This window comes from Trachypithecus francoisi, unplaced genomic scaffold (assembly GCF_009764315.1).
Source record: "Trachypithecus francoisi isolate TF-2019V2 unplaced genomic scaffold, Tfra_2.0 Lachesis_group15, whole genome shotgun sequence".
NCBI classification, from domain to species: domain Eukaryota; kingdom Metazoa; phylum Chordata; class Mammalia; order Primates; family Cercopithecidae; genus Trachypithecus; species Trachypithecus francoisi.
In genome coordinates, this window is record NW_022681460.1 from 25,737,408 (window position 1) to 25,757,254 (window position 19,847).

Consider the following 19,847-nt stretch of genomic DNA (forward strand, 5'->3'; position numbering starts at 1 on the left):
AAAATTAAGGTACTCATTTTATACAGGCAGAAATATTTTTGCAAAAATGAAAAAATACTTTGAGGATTGTTGTATTCCAGATATATTTTTATATTTTTAGCTACCATTTTGATACTGAAATCAGGATAAAAAATCATGTTTTCCATTTAAGTCTCCACACTTGTCTTCAAAATCACATTAATCTAGGTGTAATTGAATATGAATTTATAGAAGTACATGGGAAATGAGATTTTATGTCTAATTAGATATTTTTCACAGTTGGATGAGAAGCCAGTGTTCCAGTGTTTCCTGCCAGGAACCTCAATTTTCTAAGCCAAAATATGTTTGACATTTTCACCCAGGTTAATATTACCATTAGATGTCAGTCTGAGCAGTAGTCCTTACTTGTGTGTGAAGTCTACAAGTGTGGAAATCTCTTGTTTAGCCTGTATCTTCATCTACTATGTTCACTTAAAGTTTCCACGAATTGTTTTATTTCATTAACTGAATATGGAAATACCCCCAGACAATTTTGTGTGTCTGTATGACCTCACACAAATGTATTATTTTGTTGGTTCACAACTTTTTCTTGAGTAGAAGCTTCCTTGTTTAGTAATTTTTATCCATAGGCACAGATGACTTCAGCATGTGCTGAACTTGGAATCAGAAGAAAGTTATAGCCTTGACTCTGTTACCTGGAACCATTCTCTTTGCCCTGTGGTAAAAAAAAGAAAGAAAGAAAGAAATTTGTCCTCTGTTCGGAGGACTTTTGTGAGGCTTTAATGAGGTAAATGAAAACACTTTGGATATCCAAGCATGATAAGGATGTAAAGTGATGGTATATTTCTAATTCAAGTAGTGAAGGAAAATAAATATGCACTAGAGAGTGAGATTTTGCTTAAGGTAAATAACTGCTTTGGTATAAGCTAACTAAAGAAATAATTTTTACATTTTGTATTTTCCAACCAAACAGAATCGGGACCAGTATTCACATCTGCTAAGTGATCATTTTCTGCCATACCAAGGTCATAATTCCTTCCGTGAGAAATATTTTAGTGGGGTAACAAAAAGAATTGCCAAGGAAGAAAAATCCACCCAGGAATGAATATTAAGATTTTGACAATGAAAAGAGAGTAAGAATTTGATTTAGAAAGACACCTGGATGTGAACTTTCATGTATGATCCAGAAAATATGTACTGTTTTAAAATATTTTATATAGAAAAGCTACAAAGTAAATTGAGCAATGCTTTTAAAGTTATCTTTGTTTTATAGACTTTTTTGTTGTATGTATTACAGTCTTTATAATCTTATTTAATGTATATTTGTACTTCCAAGTACTGATGGAGATGGACTCAAAACAGTTATTTTTTTTACAATTAATCTACAAAGGGAGTTAATATTGTTGACTTTTAAAACATCTGCTGGATATATTATAAGCAATTAATAGTAGTAAGAATGTATTCATTTGGTAGATATGTTTATTTGGTTTTTGATGGTCATTGATTTACATTGCCACTAATAAACCATATTGAGAATTTCTAAAATAGTGTCATATCTAGTTGTCTTCAGGGGGGATGTGATGAGGGAAATAAATTTTTATTTAGAAATTCCAGACAAGGAAGTAATAACAGTGCTAATAGTGATGATAAGAAAGGCTAAGACCTGACAACCTAAAAAGATTCCAAACTCCTTAAGGCCTGTCTACATTCGAAGCTCTTTTGTACCTTGGATTTGCTCCTGCATTCCTAACCAGTGACTGTTGGTCAAGTTAACTACCCACAATTTTTGGTTTAGAAAGTAACTGATAGTTAAAAGCAGTAACAACAACACAAATGCTTGATGGTTCCCTAATAGTATTAAGCCTAATCAGTGCCCTTTGAAATAGAAACTATATTTTTCTTGAAGGAGAAACTTTGCTGAGTCCACATTGTGTCCATCATGAAAATATCTTGCTTGAAAACCACTATACCCATTAATTCAGGATGCTAATAGCTTTCTTGCCTTTGGTGGTCAAATGTACCTCAGCAGGGTGGCAGTAAACGGATCCTCTCTCTCTAACCAGAGCCTATATTATTTATTGTTATTATTATTTTAGTGTTACTGCTGACTTTTATGGACTCAGAGTATTAATGTGCACGACTTAGGACCTCTAAAAGCTCAGTGCTGCCCAAGTAAAGAGACATCAGGCTATCTGCTTTGGTCTCTCTTCTTTTCTTATCTTGCAGCTCGGGATTTCAGCAGCAGATCTCAAACATTTCACTGATTATTTTGTTTGGGTTTCTGGATGTGATTTGTGGTACACTGGGGGGAAATCTAAAAGTATTGAAGGATGATTTATTTTCAGTATTTCTGTTATAAACCATCTTATTTAAAATGTTTCGAGGTTACATGGGGAGTGAGTTTGAAACTTCGTCACTGACTCAATTTGGAATATGAGATTTTAGCTTAGCCCCTTTTTTGGGTGGTCACAAAAATTAGTCCAAATAGTTCTGGGAAGTTGCAATATTAATTTTAGTCACATTATCCTTAAAAATTATCCAGCACTTTAAACAATATTTGAAATTATTTGTTATTATTACTAATTGAGGTCTTCTAAACTATAATTCGTATTATGAGGCTTATTTTCATATTAATCAGGAAGTTCACTTTCCCATTCCTGAAATGTCACTAGGCTCAGAGTATAATTTGTTTAGTTGGTACTCATACATAAAAAAGAAACCTGATTACTTCCAAACTAATTTTGGTTTTAGAGCATAGGTCTCAAGCCCTCTTAACGAGAGAGTTTTATTTTTTGGCCTTACGATCTTATTACTTTCGGCGTTAAGTTACGGCAGATCATTTCCAGGATTGCTCTGGTTTTCTATGTTACCACTGTATTCCTCCTGTGCTTACAGCAACAATATCACCTAGCAAATTGCCTGCATTTCAGATGGTCCTGTAGTCTGGATTTATAGTATAATCTGTGAAGGAATTCCAGGTGGTCTGTGGACTGGCCTGTTTTAATGTTTATAATATGACAAAATCTGTAATTTTGTTTCTGGTGTGTATTAAATATCCATAAAATCCAGACGGTTACCTTGGTGTGGTGTTTCATCAGAAGTGCCTCCTTCCTGTCTATTCTGGTGAGTACTTTTTGCTGTGATAGCTGGGAGGGAATAGTGGAGTAGGTGGTCTTTGTGTTTAGCCGAAGTGGCCAGCAGATTTTAAACTTTTTAAAGCCACTTCCTGCCCAGGGTGACCCAGCTTTGGGCCAGCTTGCCACTGACTTCCTTATGACTAACTCTTTAAATACAAGGATTGAGCAATAAAATATTTTCAAACAGTTTAAGCTCTGGGAGGTAAGTCAGTATTGCCACTATTTCCTTGTTGAGAAAACTCACTCAAATATTGAGATTCCCTACATATTTAAGAAGAATGGCAATTATAAGTAAAAACAAAACAAAACAACAATAACCTTATTTCAAGTTTCGTAGGGGAAAGTAGAGTATGTGTTAACATCACAGGAGGCATTGTAGTAGGTGTGTTTATTTTATTGGGTTAAAATTGTGCTTTAAAAGTTTGAGACATGGAAATAGCTTTTAAGGTAATATTTTTATACTTGTAAATTAAAGAAGCAGGGATTTGACTTTTTTTCAACACTGGGAAATTAGATGTTGAGGTTGTGTTACATAGATGCCAATATAAGCAACTCTGGTTCTTGAATAAAAGTTCTTAGTCGTTTGGTGTTAGAAGAACTGCTGACATCTTATGCTGGAAATATTATCAAATATTCCTTATCCAAAGAGATATGGAATAAAACATAATGTTTCTCTGTTGAAAACTGAAGGTGACTTTTTTGGGAAGTGATCTTATTTTCCATCCCATTGTAATAAATCTCCCTTGAAAAAGCACAGTGGAACTAAGTTCATGTTAATAGTTCTAATAGGAAAAAAATGCTTCGTAGATAAAGCAAGGCATAAATAAACTCATTAATGCATTGCAGTGGTGAAAATGGAGGTAAGTGTTGCCAAGGCAATTGATGACCTTATTGTTGACCTGCTTGACCAAAAGAGAATAAATTATGTCAAAATAAGAACCTTGGCTCTTTTTGCTGGGTTATGGTTCTGTTCTATTATAAAGTTATTTAGAAAACTAAACACTTGCAAGAATCTTTGTTCTTAGAAGGATTGTATTCATAGAATAAGTGAAATCTACTTTGATTTTCAACTCACCCACTCCCATTTTTCTCAGATATTTATCAAGTAATGTGGTTTGTAATCCAAACAAAAAAAAGTGCCTTAACCCAGAACATACACATGGAGACAATAACAGCAGACTGATGGTGTTTGTACTTTACTAAAACATTGAGATCTTCTCTAAAACAGAGTGGTTTGAGAGCATAACATCTAGAGTGTAAAGAATTATAATGGAATGGTAAACATACTGTGATTCTATCTGGTCACAGAATCGTAGAGACCAGCACATTCCTGTCTATCCTTTGGGGTGAAAAACTAGGGAATCTGACCCTTTTCCCTTAAAAGAGATCTGCCTTACAATGTTCATATGTTTCACTGTGTGGGATAAGCAAGTTGACATTTAGACATAACTGAGGCCAACCTGGAATTTGGCTCTTATCCCTTCCTTTATAAGCCGTTGTAGACAGGGCTATTTGGGGGATGGAGGTTTAATTGTAATGGCAGTCTCTTAAGCCTGGGTCATGGAACAATATAGGGCTTAACAGATGAATGTTAAGATAAGTCAGCTTCCCTTATGTAACTGTTAACCCTATTTCTTGTGATATTAGGATGTGGTTAGTATATTTTTGTTTCAAAATTGAAAGTTCTTACTAAGATAATCATGTTGCAGTCATGCCAAAATGAATTGCCTAAAAAGGAACCTGTTTTGACCTCTATGACTTTAAAAACCTCTCCTTTAATCACGCTTCCCTGGCTCTCTCCTGAGGATTTATCGGAAGAACTCCATTTTGGCTAATGTGCAGCAGTAAAGATTAGCTGGGCTTATGTGTGAAGTTAGTCAAAATAAAAGGAAAAGGCTGAGGAGAAAATTAAAATTGAAAATGTAAATGATACTTATGATATTGGAGTTGTGCTTTGATGGACTGCCAAAGTAATGTGTTGTAAGTTGGGGAAGTGGGTCAAGATAGGCAGAGTTGTTATTGGTGAGTTTTAAAAATCTTTAAGAGTCCCTTAATATTTGTGTATAAATCTTGGAGTATCTCACCACAAGTTGGAGTGAATTCTGCACAAAGAGCAAAATGGCCTTTGCATTTTTCCATTTTTCTACAATTTATACCAATTGAGAAGCAATTCTCCACAGATCTCTTGCATTTCTATGTGTCTTTCTAAGGAAGGCACAGACTTCTTGTATCCTGTACTGTCTTTTTGAGGATATTTGTATAGTGAACAATCTTGGAAGATACAGAGTCTCTCCCCTGTCTCCCCCTCCCTTTTAACTTCCAGAGCAGAGGTTTAAGTTTGTGTACGACCTCAGAAGATAGTGTCTTCCCTTCACAGTAAAGGCATGCTTACTGCCCATTATAAAAGATTGGGTTCCCTAAGCTTAAGATTTCTTCTTTGTAATAAAACCTTCTGTAAGTGCAGGCACCCATCTGGGCCTAATCTGGTCACTCTTCTGGGACTTGGGTATAAGGAATAACTGATTTTTAAAATGATGATTATCAGGGCAGGCACAGTGGCTCATGCCTGTAATCCCAGCACTTTGGGAGGCCAAGGCAGGTGGATCACCTGAGGTCAGGAGTTTGAGATCAGCCTGGCCAACATGGCAAAACCCCATCTCTACTAAAATTACAAAAATTACCCAGGCGTGGTATGGTACACGCCTGTAATCCCAGCTACTCCGGAGGCTGAGACGTGAGAATTGCTTGAACCTGGGAGGTGGAGATTGCAGTGAGCTGAGATTACACTACTGCACTCCAGTCTGGGTGACAGAGCGAGACTCCATCTCAAAAAAAAAAAAAAAAAAAGGTATTGTCATGCCCTGCTTACTGTACCATAAGTAATAAAGTTCTTTGTATGTGACCTAGGGATATGTCTTTTACCAGTGTTGATGAATATGGCAGGCGCTTGCAATAGAGCAAAATCTCAGGCCCTTCACAGTTCTTGATGGTTTTTGGTCATGAGGATGGGATGCTGACAGACACATAGCTTTCTGGAAGAGGAGTAGGGCTTTGGGGCTCATTAATAGGATTCATAGGAAGTCCTCAGTAATTGTTAGCAAGCATGTTGGCCAAATTTCATGATCAACCTGATGATACATGGTCCTCAACTTCATTGCCTATTAATGAGGAGCAAATGGGGCAGTGGTTGCAGGCCAAGTATCAGAAAGTAGGTCCAGTGATAGCTACCCAAATGGTTCCTTGTTTTTTGCTAACCCTTTTCTGGGCACGGGGAGAGGTGTTTCCTCACCAGTTTGCCAGTTAGCTTCAAGTCCACCCCACTGTAAAAATTAGTACTAAGATATATCCTGGGTGAGCTGAAGGGTGTACCTCCTTAGACAATAGGTGAATCATTAGAACTTTGGTTTTTTTTTGGGGACATATGGTGGCAGGGCACATCATGGTTGTTAAGGAACAAGGGCAACAGGTGGCCTATTTTACGACTCAGCTCCTCCTGGCAGTCTGTCATGCCAGACTTAACATCCATTCAGAGAAAATAAAGGATTTTTGTTTCCAGTAGGTCTTGGTTGCTTTCAGAGAGCATTGGCATCTCAGGGATATATCCCTGAGACAAACTCCTGTTAGAAGGGATAGAAGAGGCATTAACTAGTATTTGATCTTTTACTGCCCTGAATTGAGTTTACTATGCTGATGAAGGTGACCTACTGAAGAATGAGAAACTGACCCAGAGAATTCTAGATAAATTCTTGCAGTTGGCCCCCTAACCTTGGAAAAGTGCTCTACCTTTTATGTTAAAACTAGGCCAGAACTTAAGAGATATTTCTTGGTAATGGTGAAGATGCTGTTAATTAAGATGAACTCCTAAAAAAAGAAAAAAGTCAATGTAAGTCAAGCTAGAGTCAGGTAAAGGACGCAAACCCAGTGGCTTCAGTCTGAAGACCATGTGTCCATGGTTGCTGAGTCAAAGGGTCCCCAATGCCAAAACATTGTCAGATTTTGCTTTGTTTTCGGGACCAAAATCATTGGAATTTCATTTATTTGAGCTCCAAGCAGCTGCTATACTACTCAATACTAAAAGTAGATGTAAAGTCTTGCATACTGGCATGGAACCTCCCACCCCAACCCTATGTTCCCTCGTTTCTCCCTCCACCTTTAACCTGACCTCAGCTGCTTTAAGGAGAAAGATGGTTAGGGATGGGGCCCAGGACTTCTTATCTCAAAGGAGGACCAACCACCACATGTACCCATCTGAATATGCTGGGGTACTTTATAGGAGAAAGGGGTGCAAACTTTTATGGCTGTGTTGAACACAGGTGCCCAGTTCACCATCTTACACAGTCCTGCGGGGGAAGGGTCCACTCAATTTCAACTGATACGGTTTGGGCAGAGTTCATAATAGGAAAGGAAAGTTAACATGACCTTGTGGGTATGGCCTGTTGAACCAACTCAATGCACTGTTGTTCTTTTTGCATCTGAATATATAGCAGAAAATGACGTTATATGCTTGAACTTTTCTGCCCCATAAGTGCTAGAGCCCAACGAGAAAGAGCCCCGTTTAGATAGGTACTGGTATCTTTGAGGCTACACAAACCTAATGTTACCTTTGAGCTACAGAATATCCCGTAACTGATTACTTTGCTGATTGGAGACCCTGGTAAAAGGGGACACCCTTCATCCAGAGATGCCCTTGGAGTTTTGGATGCCTGGACTCCTTGACATGGCTGGCAAGGTACATGCCTTCTGAAAAACAACTAAGTATTAGCTACTACTGATATGGACAGAGGGCAGGGAAATTCTGGGTAGAAGAGGGCAGTGCCCTGACAAAGGCCCCACCCTCAAGCCTGGAAACCTGCGGCCCTAATTGGGAACAGGTATTCCTGTTTTTGTGCCCAAATGTTGCCTTTTGGCCTGCCATTCCCTCTTAGCCTGTACCCATATAAACCCTAAACTCCAGGCTCCACAAGCAGAAGAATGGCAGAGAAGAAGAGAAGCAGCATCTGAACGTCAAGAGGAGTTTGGCTGGAGATGGTTGGAGAGAAGATTGGTTGCAGGATGGCTGAACTCCAGGGGAAGATCATCCTCCCACTCCATCCCCTTTACAGCTCCCCATCCACCCCACTGACAGCCACCTCCACCACTCAGTTAAAGCCCCACACTCACCATCCTCCAAGTTTGTGTGTGACCTGATTCTTCTTGCATGCTGGACAAGGACCCGGGTATCAAGAGGGCAGGGTGTAAAAGACTGTCACCCTGACTCTCCACTGAGCTGGTTTAACACTTGCTGTCCACAGACGGCAACTGCTAAAAGACCATTAATCGTAACACACCCCCAGACACTACTGTAGGACTGGACCCCAAAAGCGCTCGCCCCAGCTCCTGCATCTGCCTGTCTGCGTGCTCCCCTTCCCATAAGGGGTTTGAGCCACACCCCTGTCGCAAGTTCCATGAAGGAGTCAGGCAACTCTCCTGTTTCACTACTGGGCTTCTGTCAAAACTGAACACTTGAGCCATCCAGTCTGCCGTTCCCTTTTTGGAGTAGATCAAACAGACCTCATGACTACTAAAGTGGAAAGGGTCCAACTAGCCTTGCTTGTCATAGAAAATCATTAGATGCAATAATCATTAATGCAACAGACCTGGCCCCGATGGCATCTTGGATTTACATGAAAAAGTGGCAGCTAATCCTTTGGGGAAAACTTTATTGCCTATTCCGTTGCCTGAAACAAAGCCCCTGGCTCAGCACCCTCATTTCATAAAGGTTACATGTAGGGGATTTAAAAATATATTTAGGTGGCATTGAGGAGATTCCTCGAAATGCCTGTTGCTTCTTTCACTGACAGATTGGCTAAGCTGAAAACCAGTGCCATTTCAATGGACTGCTATGGCTGTTCAGCCTCAGTGCCAGGTAGCAGAACTGAAAATGGATGTAGTTGATCTGGTCATTAAGTAGAATTCAAGGCCATTCTCAAAGCTCTGACCAATACCCTCCTTGAGGAGCCTTGTTATGTTTTTACTTACTGTTAGGTTGTTGCTAAAGACCTATGGTTTGATCTGCCACTTGGAAAACAACAGATTTGCAGATTGAAGACATCCTTCTTTAGGGACTTCAAACAGTGGAAACAAATTGTGGTGACTAATAGAACTGTCGGGGTCATTCATATTGACATCCATTGTAAAGTCTCATTCTCTGATGAGACCAGCTAGAATCACTCGATTAGCTAGCACCACCCCAATTGCCATCATTGCTGCCTGGATCCCTTATTGTACTGGACATGGCAACACATCCACTGTTATAGACAGGGTATAAGTAAAGTACTCAATGTTTCTGATGTAAAGGCTACCATTTGGTGCTAGACTTGTGACTCCTGCCAAAAGTTGACCTTGTTGCCTCTTGGTAAGGAAGAACACACTGCATGGGGTGTTGTCTCCACTGCTCCTGGCAGATTGATTACCTCAGACCTTCTGCCACCCCTCTTTAGAGCTACTGGTTGTTCATCAATGCTATTGACACTTTCTCAGGTTACAGGGTTGCTGTTCCAGTGCAATCATTTGACTCCAGCCACACCACTTTGGCCCTTGAAACTAATCTTTGTCATGTGTTTGGCTTTCTGGATCATTTCATATGACAATGATACACCTTTTATTGCTAAAGCCACTCAGTCATGGGCTACAGTCAAGACATTTGACAGACTTTCCATACTTCCTACCATCCACAGGCATCTGGAATTTGTGAGCTTTGGAAATTTGCTCTAAATTTCTTCTATATTTTCTCTGGCAACCCTTTGCCAAACCTTCACAGAAAGGCTCAGCACATTGCTCAAAAGTTACCTCTCAACAGGGCAGTCTTCTGTCCTTTGTGGGATGCGTAAATCTTTTAATTGATGGTTTTAACTCAGACAATTGGTGATTAATAGTTTGAGTCTCAGGCTGAGAAGATTTTCCAAAACCAGCACCTGAGAGAGTTGTAACAATTGGTTGAAAAGGACCACTTTACCTAGTATGCTTTATTATTGATGTTGAAGCAGGCAAATAAATATTCTAGTTGACCTATTATCTTCAATTTTCTTTCTCTTTACATTTTTCTATAGATTCCAAGAGTGCTATTTTTTTTCTATTTTAATGTCAATTGTTGTTTCTCTGTATAAGTTGTATGTGTTACTCTATTTTTCCTGTAACACATGTTCTAAGGCTTATCTATTGGTGATTGGTTGATATCTGTGGGAGTTCCATGCATGGATTTAAATAATGACAAAGGAATTTACAGTCTGGTTGGGGTGATGAGACCCACACATAAAAAGATAGTTAACACAAGGCAGAATGAATTAAGTACCCAGGAGAAGCCTCAGTGGAGTTTGGAAGGATGAGAATTTTCTTCAGAGTAGAATATTTAATAAAGATTTCACAGAAGATGTGGTGCTTAAGCCAGAACATTACACATTTTTAAAAAATTCAGTTAAGTGGAGAGAGGAAAGAAGCACATTTCAGATTGGGGGTGTGTGTGAATAGTATGAGGAAAGTTCAGATGTGAGAATGTGTGAGTCAAGTTCAGAAGATGATAGGTACTAACTAGACTAACTAGAGAGAAGGGTTCATGTGTATGATGGTGGGAGAGGACTTTGAAAAAAGTAGGCTGGGATCATGTTGCTAAAGACCTTGAATGTCAGTCTAAAGAAATTGTATTAATAATTATAGACAGACTGGACATGGTGGCTCATCATGCCTGTAATCCCAGCACTTTGGGAGGTGGAGGTGGGCACATCACTTGGGGTCAGGAGTTTGAGACTAGCCTGGCCAACATGATGAAACACTGTCTCTGCTAAAAATACAAAAATTAGCTGGGTGTGGTGGCACACACCTGTAGTCCCAGTTACTGGGGAGGCTGAGGCAGGAGAATTGCTTGAATCTGGGAGGCGGAGGTTGCAGTGAGCCGAGATTGCACCACTGCACTCCAGCCTGGACAACAGAGCAAGATTTCATCTCAAAAAAAAAACAAAAAAACAAAACAACAACGACAAAAAAAACAGACAATAGAAAGTTGTCATGGGACTAAAGATTTGAGAATAGGGACTGATTTCAGAAAGGTGACTTGGGGTGTTGGTTGCAGTGGCTCGCACCTGTATCCTCAGAGCTTTGAGAGGCTGAGGCAAGAGGATCACTTGGGGCCAGGATTATGAGACCAGCCTGGGCAACATAGTGAGGACCTGTAATTACAAAAATAAAATTGGCCAGATGTGGTGGCACATGCCTGTAGTGCTAGCTACTCAGGAGGCTGAGGTGGGAAGATCACTTGAGCCCAGGAGTTTGAGGTTACAGTAAACTATGATTGTGCCACTGTACTCCAGTGTGGGCAACAGAGTGAGATGTGGTCTCAAAAACAAAAAAAGTGATTTTGGTTTTCTGTTCTTGCGATAGTTTGCTGAGAATGATGGTTTCCAGCTGCATCCGTGTCCCTACAAAGGACACAAACTCATCCTTTTTTATGGCTGCATAGTATTCCGTGGTGTATATGTGCCACATTTTCTTAATCCAGTCTGTCACTGATGGACATTTGGGTTTATTCCAAGTCTTTGCTATTGTGAATAGTGCCGCAATAAACATACGTGTGCATGTGTCTTTATAGCAGCATGATTTATAATCCTTTGAGTATATACCCAGTAATGGGATGGCTGGGTCATATGGGACTTCTAGTTCTAGATCCTTGAGGAATCGCCATACTGTTTTCCATAATGGTTGGACTAGTTTAAACACCACGTGTTCTCACTCATAGGTGGGAACTAAACAATGAGATCACTTGGACTTGGGAAGGGGAACATCACACACCAGGGCCTATCATGGGGAGGGGGGAGGGGAGAGGCGGGAGGGATTGCATTGGGAGTTATACCTGATGTAAATGACGAGTTGATGGGTGCTGACGAGTTGATGGGTGCAGCACACCAACATGGCACAAGTATACATATGTAACAAACCTGCACGTTATGCACATGTACCCTCGAACTTAAAGTATAATAAAAAAAAAAGTGATTTTGGCAATGGAATGCAGGATGTGCTTGACATAGTTAAGGAGGTAAATAAATAGTCCACGTGCGAATCTGTACCAACAGTGGGAATAGACCACAGAGACAGATGGAAGACACAATACTCATCTATTCATTCATTCAACAGATATTTTGTTCACATTGTATGCTACGCACTACAGGGTCAAAGATAAGAAATGATAATCCCTACCCTGAAGAAGCTTGGAACCTTCCATAGTTGTACAGATAAATAATCCTAGCAAGGCATCAAGTGCAGTGAGATATAGGGGGCCCTGTGGGAACATGCAGGCAAGGAATCCAGCCTGCCCTGGGTCTGGGGACGTGGGAGGTGGTTCCAAGAGGAGGTGTTTCCTGAATTGCCTTTTGAAGTTTTTGTATCGGGTTTAATAACTTTATTGTGAGATACATTATTTATACCAAAGAGTGCATAAAGCATAAGTGCAGTTTAATGAATAATTACACAGGGACATCCCTACAGCACCATCCCTGAAATGAGTATTGAAGGGTAGGTAGTAGTTAGCCAGGTTAAGCGGCAGAAAGATCCGGGAGGACATAGCAAAGGAATAGAGAGCATGGTATGTGGGGAAACCGCATGCAGTTCATGGTCACTGAAGTGTGAACTGAGGATCAACAATGTGAAGTCAGAGAGTAAGGGAGGAAGGGGTTTGCATTTCTGTTTGATTACCTTGGGCATACTACCCACGCCCCCTACCCTGGATTTTTGCTGGGGAAACCATATTATCAGACTTGGTCAGGCCATCACTGTGATTATAGTGGTTTGGAATGGAGGGAGATCTGAATACAATCTGGAATGCTGATCAGAAGATTGATGTGGTCATCAAGGTTAGACAGTGGTGGTGGTAGGGTTTGAATGGAGAAATATTTAGAAGGTGAGTGAGCAGGTACGTCCTGGTGGTTGAGAACCAGATGAGGAGTCAGGGATGATATCTGAGATTCCAACTAGGGCACTGGGTGGGTGCAAACTGAAATAGACGATAATGGGAAAAGGATGAGTTTAGGTTTGGACATCCTGAACAAGAGGAGCCTATGGTACAAACATGAAGAACTGCATAGCAGGCTTTTGAGTATCCAAGAGCAAAGTCAGGCAATGATTACTTATGCGAGAAGCGGAAGATCCCTGTATGAGACAAAAAAAACCCAAAACAAAACAAAACAAAAAACAAAAAAACCACTGAGTCAAGATACATTGTACAGCTCTAAGATTCCTTCTGTGCCATTGTCCCCCCAGCATGATATATATATGTGGCAATGAGCATTGACATGACCCGATACTCTTGAGACTGAATCAGGCAATTCTAAGTTTATTACAAGAAATTTATACTAGAATTAATGAGATGAAATTTCTCCATTGTGCCGCTTGAAGCTGCTGAGAACAACACTGGCTTTGGGTGATGTGCTTCTGCCTGAACTGGATGGGTGGACGTGCTACCTTTGCTGTATAAGTTAGTGAGTTACATTGCAGAGTGAGGACATAAAGAAACTGGTAAGCTGTTGTTAGTTGTCTCTAAGAAAAACCTGCTAAAGAAATACACAGGCCACCACTGTTTGGGCTCTGGACACAGAAAAAGAACAACCCAAAGAGTTTTCCTCTCCTCTCATCCTTTAAAATTAAAAATACTTCCCCTTCCTCTCTCTTATTAAGTAACTACATAATAGCTTTCGGGCAGCATCATAAAAATTACAGAGTCAGCCAGAATATGGGGGAAATTTTAATTAAATCTGAGGTTTTGTTTGTTTTTTAATTTATTAAAAAATGCCTGGCCAAAAAAAAAAAAAAACCAAAAAAACCAATTTCCCTCTGCCCCCCTTTGTATATCCTTATGCATTTGGCAGAGCTCATGACAATGTCTTTCCAGCTGTGGACCAGCCGAAAGCCTTTTCTGAAGCTCCTACTAATTTGGATTCAACTGACTGGTTAAAAGCTTCACACAGAAATGCTGCCAGGAAAGTCATGAGGTCTTATGACATTTAAATCTATAGTCTTATCTTTTGGACCAAAATAAATGAACAAAGATTTAGTTTTTGATCTTGCATTTGTTAGCTTCTTTTCTTTCTTAGTTTTGGAGAAACAGATCAAGAACCTGAAAACAGAAGAACCATGCTTTTGCCTCCAGTCTGGCTTTCTGAACCCAAAGAGAAGATCTTTCATGACCCTAAGTGGATTCCTAAGGAAAGGAGAAGGGCAGGATGGTGCTATGTGAAGAATCAGGTTTCTGGGGAAGACCTGACCCATTTCTGCTGGGTTAAATGGCCCAGAAGACTTGCTTCTATGGCAGGGGATGTCACCTGATGCATTGGAACCTAGGGCTAGACCTTGAAGTCTATCAAGTTCATCTCTATGTGCTTTTTTGCCTCTCAACAAGGAATAAGACATAGTCCTGTTCTCAATAAGCTCATGGTCTGGAGGATGGCGGTGGTATGAAACAAAGAGGTAAGTAGTCAATTAAAATAGTGTGATCTGTTTTTCCACAGGGCAAGCCCAGGGTGAGTCTAAGAGGAGCACCTAGCCACTTCTAATAGTCGTAGTATATTAACCATGTGTTTCTGAGATTTTGACATCTGGGACTTTGCTGATCTTGGAGAGAACAGAACCAGCCAATTCCTAGAAATAAAGGTTACACCTTCCTTCAAGTGTGTCTTTTATACAAACTAACCAGTCCAGAGTCCACTCACTCTGTTTCCTCTTTTATACAGCTTTTACGCTTTGGGTCACTATTTCTCAGACCTAATCACTTTCGGGCCACGTATCAGGTAACTTAGGAACAACTGCTGTACTCCAGAGCCTGCTGAAATTATTCAAACTGGCGAATCCTATGCCTGCTTATCCTGTCTCACCTGTTCCTTTCTCTGGAAACCACAACAAAGGCTCTTGTCCACATTTTCCCCTCCCCTCTACCTCCTGAATGACCCTGGTGCTTCCCTACATGGCCCTGCATGGCCTGGTGTATCCTCTTCTCTTGGGAGCTTCAAGGGACAAACTGTCTTTTCAATGACAATTATCTTCTGATCTATTGGTCTCACCATACCTGAATAATAATGAAACCTACATTTAAAAACACGTGTGAGGCCGGGCGCGGTGGCTCAAGCCTGTAATCCCAGTACTTTGGGAAGCCGAGACAGGTGGATCACGAGGTCAGGAGATTGAGACCATCCTGGCTAACCCGGTGAAACCCCGTCTCTACTGCAAAATAAAAAAAATTAGCCGGGCAAGGTGGCGGGCACCTGTAGTCCCAGCTACTCGGGAGGCTGAGGCAGGAGAATGGCGTGAACCCGGGAGACGGAGCTTGCAGTGAGCTGAGATCACACCACTGCATGCCTGGGGGACAGAGCGAGACTCCGTCTCAAAAAAAAAACAAACAAAAAAAAAACACGTGTGAGAGAGGACTGGGTCAAGGAAGAAGTCTGAGAGAAGATGACATCTAAGTAAAACCCTAAAGAAGTGGAAGTTGCTTCATCATGTTAGGGGGTGAGGGTGGGAAGGGGTATTCCAAGCAGAGGGAATAGCACTGGAAGAGCATATTTGGGTAACAGTTCAAGTAGTTAGTGTGCCAGGAGCTAAATGTGTTAGCCGAAGAGGAGAAATGAAGCTGGGCAGGTCAGGAGAGCCAGATCCTAAAGGACTCGTACGCCCTGCTGCAGAATCTGCACTTGATCCTGGAGAAGCCCACTCCCTGTGACCTTCTCTCCCCTTTGGTAATGCCAAGGCTCTTTGGGAAGTTTGAATTTCTTTCAGAATGGTGTCCTTGGCTGAAGTGCTTGAGTTCCTTGAAAAAGGGTGCCTATGGAGAGAGAGTTGGTGGCTTTGCCTTTGCTCCAGGGTCTGTTTCTGGCTTGGTTCTAGGTCTCAGTTAATGCTCTCTTCTGAGTTGGGTGAGTTGCATAGCTGAGGCTGCCTGAATTAAGGCATTGCCACCGCAAAGCTTCCATTTCCGCATCTATAGAGTCCCCTTAGGTGCCCAGTTACACTGTGGTAAGAGATTTCCCAGATAAATACAGCAGAAACCTCCCTGACCCTGACTGACAGATCCTTGCTCCAGAGCCAAGAAACAGTCTCTTGTTGGCCTACCGCATGGAGGGAGATGATTTTTATTGATTTCACTCTTCACACAGTGCTGACGGTGTAGGCCTGCAGAAGAGCAAGCTGATGAAAATAAAGATTGTGGGTTGCCAGCTCATGTTTGTCCTTATCTCCAAGGCAAAATACAAACACAGTTTCAGGGAGCTGCTTCTCCACTCCAAGATAAATGAGCTGTTGAACTGTCATGATTTTAAAATCCGGTGATATACATAAAGGATATTTTACTGATCAACCTCAAGGAATCTGTCGTAAATAAAAAATGGTTTGTGACTCAAGCACTGTTGCCTATTTCAGAATTTCACCTTGGAGCCCACGGTGCTGTCTTCTAAGACAAAGGGTGCCCCCCAAAAGAAAACAGCTCAGAACTCCCAACACTTCTCTTTCCCATCTTTCCTTGAAGATGCTTACCAAGAGCAACCAACCTTTTTGAGTCACCATATGCTGACGAACATTTTTGTTGGTTTTTGAGAGAGGGTCTGGCTCTATAGCCCAGGTGGTAGTGCAGTGGTGCAATCTTGGCTCACTGCAGCCGCAACCTCCTGGGTTTAAGCAGTCCTCCCGCCTCAGCCTCCTAAGAAGCTGGGACTATAGGCACATGCCACTTCACTCATCTAATTTTTATATGTTTTGTAGAGACAGGGTTTCTCTATGTTGTCCAGGCTGGTGTTGAACTCCTGGGCTGAACTGATCCCCTTGCCTCTGCCTCCCAAAGTGCTACAATTACAGGCATGAGCCACTGTGCCTGGCCTTGATGATCTTTTAAAAACCCATTACGAATGAGGATGAGAGGAAAGGCTAGCCCTTGCTTATGGCCCGCCTGGTTTTCTCTAACACTCCCTGCCTGCTTCTCCTTCGCCATTTACTGCATGCCTGGCATATGCCAGCCAGCAACCACCATGAATATCGGATGAATAAAAGATACGTGTCTTATATTGAAAAGTTGTACACAGTTCTTGGTTAAACTAATTTTTGTTAAATTGTTAAGAAGCCATATTTATTCTGAGTCCCAAATTCTGGCACTTAAAAAAAAAATACACAGAAAACAAGACTATACCACTTTCAATACACTGTTTTCTGGATGAGGTACTGGGTGAGATTGGGAAGGGCAGGAGAGGTTTTGTGGGGTGCAACATCTGATCATAAAGGAATTGACATTTTTTCCGTTAGTATATATGATTTCTTTGTATGACTAAACCCGTTTCTTTAAGTGTTTATGTTTCCTCCCATAAAGTTCTACAGCCATCTTTTTCATGTTTCCTCAGTGTTCTATAAAGTTCTACAGTCCATTTTTTAAAGCTTTTTATTTAAAATTTTTGAATAAGCAATAAATTTACATGGTTTAAAATTCAAAACAGCTCAAAAGTGTATACCCAAATAAAAGTTTCCCTCTTTCTTCTTCTCCTTCCTGTGGGTCCCTCATACACCCAGCTCCCTGCCTTGAGACAATCACTGTCACAGATGGCTTAACTCAATGCCAAACAATGCAAGAAAGTCCCAATGTGAAGCCATCAGTGAAGCACCCATGTGGAACAACGGCAAAAGCAAAGAACCAGGAGTAAGACGGCCCATCCCAGTCCTCCCAGAACAGCTCTGAATTCATCAGTGTCTTATTTTGCACTGTTAACATAAGAATAATAACCTTTCCTTAGCTATCTCTCTTGGAATGAGAACTGTTGGGATGATTTGTATGAATGCATTTGGAAAAGTTTATAAGGGTTATAAAGACTAAGAAAGAGAAAACACAGAGCCTAAAACTAAATCCGTTAGGGGAGGAGTTGAATCATGGGAAGGAGTCAAATTGTTCAAGATGTTGCCCAAGAAGACCTTTTATTTGATTTCAAAGCTTCCACTGCTGAGATGTGGGGAGGTTATTGGGCCAATAGGGAAGGATAAAAGGTAGATTTATTTTCTGCCAGTTTTCAGATCCTCTCTTGAATTCTCCCATCACCTAGCCAGAAGCGGTAGCCTCTCTTAGGTGCATACCTAAGCAAAGAATGTGACCTCCTTTGCAGCCTCCTGATTGACCACCTTTGGGGTCAGCTGAAGCTTATTTCCTGGGCTACTCAACTCCTTTCTTGTTTGTAGAGTGGTTTCCCGTCAAGTAAAGATATGGGCCAGGCGTGAGAGTTGGGAGAAAATACAGACTGCTGTAAAGCTATTACTTCAGGACTGATGTCACCATCCTCCTTGAGGCAAAGCTTGCCATTTACTTCAGAGGAAGTTTTGCTTGGGAAGGAATGCAGACTCTGATGTGCAGTTAAATGTGCATGTGTGAAGGGGAACTGGCCTGATAGCTAAGGGCTGGAGCCCTTCTTTATCCACAGAAGATAGGAAGCGAAGAATGGTGATAACGTGGCTTTCACTTCTGCGTGCCTGCACCTGGCCCCAAAGCTGTGTCTAGTGAGATAGGAGCTCTGGGTTGGGCCCACTGAGGCTTTCTTGGTGCAGTAATTATGGAAGGGACCAATGTCCTTCTGTTCAGTGAACTCTGGTGCAATTTTATCAAAGGAACCCTAAGCCTATGCCTTTTGTATGTTTCTTCCTTTTTTTAAGTGACAATTATTTATTTGTAGAATCTCAACAAATAATAAACCTGTCTTGAGCATTATCTTTCTTTTACAAAGCAGCCTGAGCAAAGCTGCAGGATTTCTGGGAGAGTGTTCATGGTTGGCAAGCCTTTGCAACTCTCCTCTCTTCCTCTTTCCTCTCACCCAGTCCTCTGTGGCAAGAAGTAATCTGATGGTATCTATGGTTGTCTTGATTTTCTGATGCCAGGAGTTGAATTGAATTCTTATGTCTTCGGTTATCTTTGAGTTACTTATCTCTTGTATTAGGGAAAAACCAGTACTTTTTGAAGAATTGATGTTGATGAATTATGGTGGGATATGTGGGTGGAGGCACTGATTCTATTAGCTGCTCTATTAGGGGATGTCTAGAGAAACTTTGAGTACCCCATTGATTGGAAGGGATTAGTGGCTTTTTGGTCAGTGTAGAATACAAATCAGAGCTCTGAATACTGTAATTCTGTAATTTAAGGAGAAGTCATTCTGTCCAATGAACCAAACAGGCTTGGTTAAATAAGTTGCTTAAAATTCGCTGAGACCAGGAGCTTTGTAATATGTTTGGAAACTATTAAAATAGTTAAAATGCTTCTGCCTAGGCAGTAATTAGTCTTCAGGAAAACACAGAAAATGTGTCATCTACCCCACCGCCATCAAACCCGGCATCTGCCTGTGAGTTGGTTTTAGCATTTTGACAGCACTGGGGCTCAAGGAACCTAGGTCAAGACCTAATGGCCTGAGAGATTACCTCTTCATTGCCTTGGTCTTCAGAGTCTTTCTATTAGAGCAGCTTTGCTAACGGGCTGGCAAAGATTGAAGGGCTTAGCTAGAGAGCTCCATCTCCCCAGGGGTATTTCTTTTTTTCTTTCTTTTTTTTTTTTTCAATTATATAAGTTCCAGGATACATGTGCAGAATGTGCAGCATTGTTACATAGGTATACACGTGCCATAGTGGTTTGTTGCACCCATCAACCTGACATCTACACTAGGTATTTCTCCTAATGCTATCCCTCCCCTAGTCCCCCACCCCCCGACA

General features: G+C 41.1%; 1 protein-coding gene across 2 annotated transcripts in view; it reads left to right on the forward strand.

The window, feature by feature from the left end:
- TRMT11 (tRNA methyltransferase 11 homolog) overlaps positions 1–1,524 on the forward strand; it is a 56,010-nt gene extending 54,486 nt beyond the window's left edge. For both annotated transcript variants that reach the window (XM_033234480.1, XM_033234481.1), the window contains one exon: positions 953–1,524. In XM_033234480.1, the coding sequence (XP_033090371.1) occupies positions 953–1,084 (132 nt within the window). In that variant the 3' untranslated portion in view covers positions 1,085–1,524. The remainder of the gene's footprint in view (positions 1–952) is intronic.
- The last annotated feature ends 18,323 nt before the right edge of the window (positions 1,525–19,847 follow it).